The 11,055-nt window shown below is 29.6% G+C and overlaps 1 protein-coding gene across 1 annotated transcript; it reads right to left on the bottom strand.

Annotated features, from left to right (window-relative positions):
- Window positions 1-277: 277 nt before the first annotated feature.
- On the bottom strand, window positions 278-943 carry LOC107060171 (uncharacterized). The gene has a single exon (XM_015307747.1). It carries the CDS (start codon window positions 941-943, stop codon window positions 278-280), a length of 666 nt encoding a protein of 221 aa, XP_015163233.1.
- Between the last annotated feature and the right edge of the window lie 10,112 nt (window positions 944-11,055).

Consider the following 11,055-nt stretch of genomic DNA (forward strand, 5'->3'; position numbering starts at 1 on the left):
CTTTGTTGCCTTGACAGTGTGGGTCCTCTCTTCATCACTTGGACATCTATAGCTGGTAGTGTAGTGACTGAGGATCCCATAAGTCCTTTATAGAATTGTACAAATTCAGTTTGGATATCTTGTGGTTCATACAACATCTGTCCAGTGAGTGATGTAATACATTTGATTTGCTTCTTCTGAGTTCTCTCTTTTATGATTGCACTGAAGTATTTGTTGTTAGTATCTCCCAGTTGGATCCATCTTGTCCTTGATTTCTGCCTTAGTGCACTCTCCTCTATCATCGCCATTTCTCCAGCTTCATCAGGATCTCCTTTTCTTGCTCAACTAAATCATCAGTGGCTTGATCATATAGTTCTTCTTGGATTCTACTGAGCTCATATCTAGCCTTCTCAATCTGCTGGCTAATATATTTGAATTCCTTGTTATTAAGTTGCCTTAAAGCAGGCTGAAGAGCTATTAATTTGCACCACACCTTCTTCATGCTACCCTTACCATAATCTTGCTTCCATACACTCTCCACTAAACTCATGAAGGAGTCATGTTCAGTCCATACATTAAAGAACTTGAATTTTACCTTTATATTGTGCTGAGTTATTTGCATTGTGAGCTGCATAGGATAATGATCTGATATACATGGATTCCCATACTCAGTAGTAACATGTCCCCATTTCTCCATCCATTCATAATTCCCAAACACTCTAGCAATCCTACTGGAAATTCTATCAATGTCATGTTGTTTGTTAGTCCAAGAATAGTAGTGCCCCTGCCATTGTAATTCAGTGACACCAATATCTTTAACACAATCTGCAAAATCCTTCACTTCATTGAGACTCACATTTGCTCCAGCTAATCTATCTTGTGGGGTGAGTAGAGCATTAAAATCCCCTGCAATGAGCCAAGGTTGAGTAATCCCTTGTGCCAAGGAGTTCAACTCTAACGACATCTCTTTTCTCTACTCTATTGTATTATATCCATAGATCACAATGAGCACAATCTGATGGCCTTTGGTTCTGTCCTTGATCAGGCAGTGCACTATTTGGGCAGTACACCTAATTATGTTGGTCTCATACCAATTTTCATCCCATATCACCCAAATTTTTTCATTCACAGCTGCATTATAATTGTGCATTATTCCCCATCCTGGTGTTATCTTCCTAAGGGTTGTTTTCATATTATGCTCCTTAACTCTTATTTCTATAAGCCCAACTATACTTATTTTATTGGTTTGCAGATAGGTTTTAAGTTCCTTCTACTTATACCTTTTATTCACACCCCTCACATTCCAAAAGACCCACTTCATCAACAAGTGTTGGGGGCTCCACCTCTATCAATAGGCAGTGAAGCAAGTTTGTTATGCATAAGGCTCTCAAACCCATTTCTAGTTGGTATTGCTGCTAATATAGGAAAATTAGTAAGGCTAAAATCCAGATGTTTACCTCCAGCATTAGGTCTCAGATTAAGTTGTGTTATCTCCCCTGGGTTTTGTTTGCCCTGTTCCCTCTCTGTCTCATGATTGCCCTTCTCAGTTGTGTTACAGTGCTTGATCTCTCTTGCTTATTGTCCCCTGTTCTGCACACATATATGCTCCTTCGTTTGAATTGGTCCTTTATATTGCTATGCCTGAGGTACTTTCTTTCCTGGTCGTCTCTTCTTAGTTCAACTCTAACGACATCTCTTTTCTCTACTCTATTGTATTATATCCATAGATCACAATGAGCACAATCTGATGGCCTTTGGTTCTGTCCTTGATCAGGCAGTGCACTATTTGGGCAGTACACCTAATTATGTTGGTCTCATACCAATTTTCATCCCATATCACCCAAATTTTTTCATTCACAGCTGCATTATAATTGTGCATTATTCCCCATCCTGGTGTTATCTTCCTAAGGGTTGTTTTCATATTATGCTCCTTAACTCTTATTTCTATAAGCCCAACTATACTTATTTTATTGGTTTGCAGATAGGTTTTAAGTTCCTTCTACTTATACCTTTTATTCACACCCCTCACATTCCAAAAGACCCACTTCATCAACAAGTGTTGGGGGCTCCACCTCTATCAATAGGCAGTGAAGCAAGTTTGTTATGCATAAGGCTCTCAAACCCATTTCTAGTTGGTATTGCTGCTAATATAGGAAAATTAGTAAGGCTAAAATCCAGATGTTTACCTCCAGCATTAGGTCTCAGATTAAGTTGTGTTATCTCCCCTGGGTTTTGTTTGCCCTGTTCCCTCTCTGTCTCATGATTGCCCTTCTCAGTTGTGTTACAGTGCTTGATCTCTCTTGCTTATTGTCCCCTGTTCTGCACACATATATGCTCCTTCGTTTGAATTGGTCCTTTATATTGCTATGCCTGAGGTACTTTCTTTCCTGGTCGTCTCTTCTTTGGTGGCTCATCCTTAGTTGTTATGCCTGATTGACATTGGTGGCCTATCTTCTGACATTTATCACAAAATTGAGGTCTCCATTCCAGCACCACTTCCTGCATAAATGTTCCTCCATTGGGATCCATAACTGTTATCTGCTGAGGTATAGCCTTAGTAACATTGACCTCAATGAGCATTCGAGCATATGAAATTCTTGTTTGCTTCGTGGTACATTCATCAACAAATAAAGGTACTCTAATCGCACTAGCTATTCTGCTTAATGATCCAACACCCCAACAATTAAGTGGCAATTTGGGAAACATCACCCACAAAGGAATTTCAACTAAAAATTCATTCCCAAAGTCAAATTCTGGACTCCATTGTTTTAAAATGATAGGTCTATTGTTGATAGTATAAGGTCCTATATACAAGATCTCATTCATATCGCTGAGATTCTGAAACTTAACTATGTAATACCCTTCTTCATGTAGGTATACATCCGGTTTAGTCACAACCGTCTAATTCATTGTTATATACCTATGCATTGTGTTATACCCAGGGCATTCCCCAATCACATAAGCAATAAGAGCACACTTCCATTTGTCCTCTTCCACTTGAACCTCATCTTCTTCCAGCTGAACCATAGTTTGACCATCAACTATTTGTGGAGGGAAATAGGTCAAGTTCATACCATTGTTTGCTGCTCTATTATTCTTGAACATATTAGTCCATAGTTCATTTGTATTCTTCTCCTTCCCTTTAGACTGCCCACCAGTATTCCTTGTTGTATCAACAAAGTTTTCTGCATCTACATTTACTGTTCCATTGCTTTCAGCCTCTTTCTCTTCCTCATACTCTAGATCTGAAGGTTCTCCTGCAGTAGTTGGTGGAGTATTTAAGCTCAATCGCCTCACTACTTCAGCCCTCGATGTTGTTCCTTTTTCTATTGTTCCTCTTTCATTCAGTGGTAGGGTTTTGGATTGCTCTTGCGTTTGTACCTCCTCTCCTTCCACTCGAGTACTTACTGAGCTTCTTATTGTCATTAAAGGAATTTTCCGGCCACGTCCCCTTCCTCTACCTCTTCCCCTCGCCATAGCCCACCTCTGCGCACGTTAACTAACATACGCTGAGAGCACGAAGAAGAAGAGTCACACTCATGTGTTTATTTTTTTTACTCTAATATAATTATATCATATTGATATAATTAGTGATATTAATTGAATGATTTAAAGTTTTTACTCTAAAATAATTATATCATATTGATATAATTATTTTAGAGTAAAAACTTAAAACCATTCAATTAATATCACTTAAAATTTATCAATACTAATAATATTTTATGTTACATCTAATTAGATTATTTAATTAGATGATTATTTTGTGCGTGCGTACTTGATGGTAAATAATTTCATTCACAAATTTATTGTAAAGAAGCTCACTAGGATGTCCATAATTAAAGTATGTTTCTTCATCAATAGTAGATTTATTACTCAAAATAGTTATAAAATTTACACAAATATTAGCGACATTCAAAGTAATAAAACTACAACTTAATGTTATGAATTTAAATCTAAAGAAAATAGCCAAAGTGTGTTCCATAATTATTTGAAAAATTATACACTAATTAAATTTAAATTAAAAAAATTGTTTTTAACTTTTTTTGAAAATGCTTGTATTGAAGCAAGCACGTCAATGGAGATGTGCATTAAAGACTATGATATAATCGTAAGTATTTTTTATATTTTTAATCAAATATTTCTAATTTAAATTTTGAGAATATGATTATATTTAATTTACTAATTAACACTTTATCCTCAAAATAAATTTTTTTGATACAAATTTAAATTAATCAGGTCTCAAAATAAATATCGAATATCAAAAAAGAATTTATTAAAAAAACAAGGATGAGTTGAGTGAGACAAGAAAAAGATTCCTTCTCCCTATTTTTTCTTGTCTCACTTTTTATGTTGATTTATATTTATCCTCAATAAAATGGGCTTCTTGAAAATGAAATATTATGCATTATTCGAAGTTTGGAGACACATACAGAAACAAAAAATAATGCACAAAACAAAATGGTAGCTAAGGATAAGACGTACATAACTTGATAAAAATAATACTTCCTTTTATTTTAATTTATGTCTCAACTTTGAATAGAAACGTAATTTATTTATTTTATTTTTAAAAAAAATAGGCTTCGTAGTCATAATATGTTGTAGTATTAATGCCGTTATAAAATTTAGAATTTATTATCTTAACAATTTATAAAAAATTGTAATTCTAAAATTTTCTCGTTAAGGGAAAATTCTAAAAGCTCATATTAATATAGAGGAAGTATCAATCACAAGAAGACAAGAGAAAACGACGTCAAACACACCTAACAAGATATATAGAGCTCTTTCATTCAAAACATTAATTAATTATATCCGAGATGCATTCGAAAGAGAAAAATGGATCTAAAATTTAAAATTTATCACTTTTATAACGATTTTTAAGTTATATAATAAGAAAGTTTATGAAACAATGATTAATCAAAATAATAATAATAATTGAACAAAAAACACCTTATTTAATGTGGGGAATCCTCGAGGGAAGAAAATTCACAGCCAGTCATCAATTCTTATTATTTCTCAATAAAAGATGATATAAATATGTCGAGTAAATCATATTTATACAAGCAACAAAAACTTTAATTCGATACAATGTAGGATGTGCTCTACTGCTCTATGCAATTTTTTCAACTAATCTACGCATCAGACCTATAAGCATAACAATAAATAAGTTTGTAAGTATATTTATATATATTAAATTTAGTTTTTTTTATATATTTATACAAAATTTGGACAAAATTCCATGGTTGATATACTCATCAAAAGTTTGTAAATAATAATTTAATTCTAGATTAAATTTTCTTACATAAAATTAAATTAATCAAATTCTAAAAATGATCTACATTTTTTTCTTGTCTCACTTTTTATGTTATTTAAAATAGTTAGACGTGTCATTGAAAGTACATATATAGATTCAATTTCATCATCATATATTAAAATGATGGGCCTCTTGAAAATGAAATAGTAAGTATTATGCATTGAGGATAAATGATTCGATGTTTGGAGACAAAAAAGAAGAAGAAAGAAAGTGATATCTAAGGATAAAACTCATGGTTATGTGTCAAAATTTGAATAGACGCATAATTAAAAAATTTCTTTTTAAAAAAAAACTCATGGTTATAAATAGGTTTAATTTATAATAATTGGCTATCAAAATCATTCAACATTATTTTCTCTTTTAAAGGTTATCCAACTTCGCGTAGTTAGTGATGAAATTAGAATTTTCACTAAAAAGTTCAAAATATATAGAAGAAAAATCCAAAGGGAATTGATACCTATAATGTTTTATTTGTTTTCATTAAGATAAGACGTCTAAATCTGAATGCACATCTGAATATTAAGATGTGCATTAAGATTTAGAGGTTTGAATCTGAATATATATCAGAATATTAAGATGCTGCATTAAGTTCTGAATATGAAATAGCTAAGACGGTTTATTTTCTCAATAGCAGAATATATAAAATTTATTAAATATTATATCAATAAATATTGGAGATCCATAGTACTAACTACTAAGTACTAAATATTCTAGTGCAATTGGTTTAATTTGGCCTAATCATATATATATATAAAAGAAAATCCAAGACACGCCTACGTGGCGCCATCACAAACTAGGATACTCTTTTAATTTATTTTATTTTCAAAACTAGCCTTCCTCTTTCAAGAAAAGTTGTGACTTTTATGAAAAGTTGCAACTTTTATGAAAAATTGTGACTTTTATGAAAGGTTGTGACCTTACCGAAGGGTTGTGCCCATCCACGATGGGTTGTAACTTTTCCAAAGAGTTGTGACCTCTTTGATAAGACACAATAATCATTTGTTCACACGACCCTTTGTTGTCTATAAATAGAGGAATTTCCTCTCATTTTAAAACAATGTAAATTTTGAACTTCTTCTTCTTCTTCTGGACAATTAAATATTTGTGTACTTTGCTCCTATTAAATGACTCATTGACACCATTGTTTTGTTTTTCCATTCTGTTTTATTCTATTGTTACAGATCCTGATATGTTTTTTATAATCATTAATTTATGATTATATTATTAATTGTTATTTTTGAGTACGTGCTTTGAACTTTATGGTTTATGTTTTTGCAAAATTATTGTTATAAGTATTTGTTAGTACAAATTAAATGACAAGCGTTAATTGAGTATTCAAGCAAGTTTTCTCTATTGGAACTGTTGAATGTTCGATAAAAAAAGCCCTTACAAATCTCTAATTTCTTCATCAACAACGTCATTCCTTCACATACAAGGATGAAATTTTGTGTTCTTTAGAAAATCCTCTGAGAGTTAACAATTTTGCATGCCCATATTTTTGGGTTTTTCCGTTGTTGTTATCTATTTTTACTAAATTTTATCGGTGGATATTATGAGTACTTTAAGGATTGAAAGTTGATTGAAGTGTTAGTCAATTTTTTGATGTATTTCAAAACATAGGAATTTTTCTGGTTAGAATGATTAGTTATCAGCATTGGCTATCTCATAGTTTACTCCTTTTAATCTATGTTTTTCTCGCTATTTTGTGGTCTCTTTAAAATTTGTATTGATTATTTTTCGTTTGGTATGTATATGATCTTTTTTGGACAAAGCTTTCGTCTTTTTAATGTTTTTCTTTTTTTCCTTCTCATTCTGCTCTTCTAAATATTTTTGGTGTGAATTATGACTATTTTCGGCAAGCTTAATTTGAAGAATATGAAATAAAATCTTCTCTAAATAACAGCAATATCTTAAGCTACAAAAGATATGTCTATTAACATAGATTTGTTGTCCTTTATGTCTCAAGTCATTGTTGAGTGTTTGAGTTATCTAGGTTATACTCATTTTTAATTTTTTAATGTTCGAGAATATTTCTTTTACATGTACCTAGAATCCAATTTTTTGATCTACTTGTACTTTCATAATGAAAAAATCATACATACATATTTCTGAAAAAATCGTAAAGTTGCATTGATGAAACATCTATAAGTGCCTTCAGAGTAGCAGTTAATGAATAATGAATTTCTAAAATGGTCAACAATATTATTTTGCTGTCGTTTAAAATTTATTTTTGCTCCTTCTATAAATTTTGTTAGACTAACAAAGTAACAATAGCGAAAAGTGGTGAACGTTTGACCTCAAACAAGTAGATTGTCTCTTAAAAAGATTTATCTATGTTTTGTGGTGTACATTTTTAACGGTCTTAACTTATTTATAACTAATATTAATTATCGAAAACTTTCACGTAATTTTAATTTTACAAGGAGTTATTCTAACCATAAAATTATAAGATTCTATATTTTTCATGTACAAAAAAAAAGAGAAAAAGTGATGTTCTATCACTACATAAAAACATCACTCAGTTTTAACAAGACAATTATATTATCAAACATATATTATGATAAATTATGTAAAAGAAAAAAATGATTAGATATCAAGATATTCTTAATTATTTATTATATATTTACAAATCTTGAGATATGTGATAATGTCAAATCATTTAATTTATGTTGAAATGTTCTTAAAACCTACTAAAATTTACTTTTTTCTTTTCTTATAACAATTTATTATTGGAAAGGTTGTGCAAAAGCTTAGAAAGATTAATAATACCCGCGCGAAGCGCGAATTTATTACCTAGTTTGACTATAAATAGGAGCATGAAGGTTCGAGTCCCTATAATATTAGATTTTTCTCTGAAAATGTTTCAAAAATAAAAGACAAATACGGCCTTACTGGAGCTTGATATCGGGCCGCGCCTTGGCGAATGACCATTACATTCGCGCTGCAAACCAATGAGCCAAGAAAATCAGTTATTCAAGAAAAGTCATTAACGTTATTTGTAGGAATATTTCTATTTTTTTAGTTTTTTAAATATATATAATACTATAGGAGATATTAATAATTAACACAATTATACCACGGTGTAGGGTAACAAATGAGTGAATTGGATAGGATTGAGTCCACTTGTATATAAAATATTGATAAATATGAATTCGATCAAATATAATTCAGATAAATAGTTCTAACCCACTTTAATCTCTTAAAGCCAAAAAAATATTAAATCAAAGTTATATTCTTAATATTTAAACCTATATTACCCCCACCCTCACCCCCAATTTTGTTTCTTAAAAAGCATTAAAAAACTTTTAAAAAATAATAATTTTTTTCACCCCCACCCTACCCCTACCCATCCCAAACCCCCCAAGTCTTTTTTTTTTAATTTCTTTTTAGTGCAATAAGTGATTTAATATATATATAAGTGGGTGATGTATGAGTCTATAAGCATTTTGTTATTTTAGCCACTTTATCTATATTTGTATGAACTTTTAATGGATTGAAGCTCAAATTATCCATTTAATCTGAGTAATTCATTTGATTAAATTTGGGTTAAATAAACTTCTTTCACTTATATGAGTTGAAATTGTCACCTCTACCACGATGTGACAAAGAGATTACATTGGTTAAAGAATGATGATGGACTATAATTTTTTTTGATATAATCGTAATTATTTTTCTATTCTTAATCAATTATTTAGATTTAAAATTTGAGAATATGATAATCTTTAATTGGATAAGTTATACTTTACTTTCAAAATAAATATTTTTAATATAAATTTATAAATCTCACGATAAATATCAAATATCGAACCAGAATTAAAAAAATGAACACGATAAGTTGAGTGAGACAATAAAAAGATTCCATATCTCTTTTTCTTCTTGTCTCACTTTTTATGTTGTTTTTCTCTTAATAAATGGGCCTCTCGAAAATGAAATATCAAAGTTTGGAGACGCACAAACACAAAAAAAAAAAAAAAAACGCACAAAACAAAATGGTAGCTAAGGATAAGACGTGTGTAAACTTCATAAAAATAATATTCTCTTCATCTCAAGTTATGTAATAAAATTTGAATAGACACATGGTTTTTTTAAAAAAAATTTAAAAAAGAAATTTAAGATTCGTAGTCATAATATATTATAATAGTTATGTGTCTATAAAATTTTAAATTTGTGATCTTAATATTATATAACATTTATGTAATTCTAAAATCTTTTCTGATAAATTAAGTTAAATTGTTTCCAAAATTTAAAAAGCTATAAATTTAGAATTTAAAATTTATAAATTCATATAATGATTTAAGTTAATATATATAATAAGAAATATATATATTATGAAATAGTGATTAGTGAAAGCAATAATAATAATTAAGAAAAGCACTCAAGTCGATGTGGGAAATCCTTAAAGAAAAGAAAATTCACGGTCAATCACCAACTCTTATTATTTCTCAATAAAAGATAATACAAATATATCAAGTAAATCATGTTATTTAGGCAACGAAAACCCTAATTCAATACTATTTAGGATGTGCTCCATGCAATTTTTTCAAGAAATCTACACAGCTACTAGACCTATAAACATAATAATAAATGAGTTCATATTTATATTGATAGATATTTAATATAGTTTTTCTCATACTTATTCAAAATTTAGACAAAAATTACTTTGATTCATATATTTGTCAAAATTTTATAAAGGGAAAATGGCTTGATATGCTCTCAACTTGGGCATTTAGAGTTGATAACTTGATATACCTTTGTTACAAAAGTGGTTCACATATATCCCTACCGTTACAAATATGGCTCACATATACCCCTATCGTTACAAAAGTGACTCGTATATATCCCTACCATTACAAAAGTGAAAAAAATTAATTTTTTAAAAAAAAAATCACGTATTTGATCTTTTTTCACACAAATTATTTTTGACTTCTTTGATTATTATTTTTTAAATTTTTTTATTTTTATTCTTTCATTCTTTGGTGTAAAAATAAGAAAAATAAAAAAAAGTGTGAATGAAGAAAGATTAAAAAGTTAAAAAATAAAAGAAATTTTTGGGGCATCTATAATAAATTTTAGAAGAAAATAAGTGCAAAAAAAAAATTTGATCATCAAAATAATAAATTCAAATTAATCGATGAATAAAATAGTCAAAGCAAAAAACGTGTGAGAATGATCAAATATACCCTACATAATTTTTTTTTTAATAAAAAAATTAAAAAAATAATTTAAACTATTTCTTTTTTACTCCCACTAGAGGAAAAGGGTTTATATTGTAACAATAGGGAATAGAGGTATATATAAACCATTTTCATTATAAGGAGTATCTAAATAATAAAATTAAAAGGTACATCTTAAATAAAATTTTACAACATACATTTAAATTAATCAAATTTTAAAATAAATATCGAACCTTTTAAATTAATCAAATTTTGAAATGAATATAGAACCTCCTCGAGACCCGACAAATAAAAAAAACGATGGGGAATGAGTTGAATGAGACAGGGAAAAGATTTCCTGCTCTATATCTTTTCTTGTCTCACTTTTTATGTTATTTTAAACAGTGAGACGTTTCACCAGAAAAATGGTGATCATTGATTGAAAGTACATATATAGATTTAGTTTTACCATTAAAATGATGGGCCTCTTGAAAATTATATTAATTATTATGCATTAAGGAAAATGATTCACATTGGGAGACAAAAAAAAGTGATAGCTAAGGTCTAAGGATAAGACATAATTTATGTGTCAAAATTGAATAGGCACAATTT

This window comes from Solanum tuberosum, unplaced genomic scaffold, assembly GCF_000226075.1.
Source record: "Solanum tuberosum cultivar DM 1-3 516 R44 unplaced genomic scaffold, SolTub_3.0 scf00063, whole genome shotgun sequence".
NCBI lineage: Eukaryota > Viridiplantae > Streptophyta > Magnoliopsida > Solanales > Solanaceae > Solanum > Solanum tuberosum.

What these genes read in the sequence shown, in the direction of transcription:
- LOC107060171 (XM_015307747.1), bottom strand. Translation starts at nt 943, where the DNA reads ATGTCGTTAGAGTTGAACTCCTTGGCACAAGGGATTACTCAACCTTGG.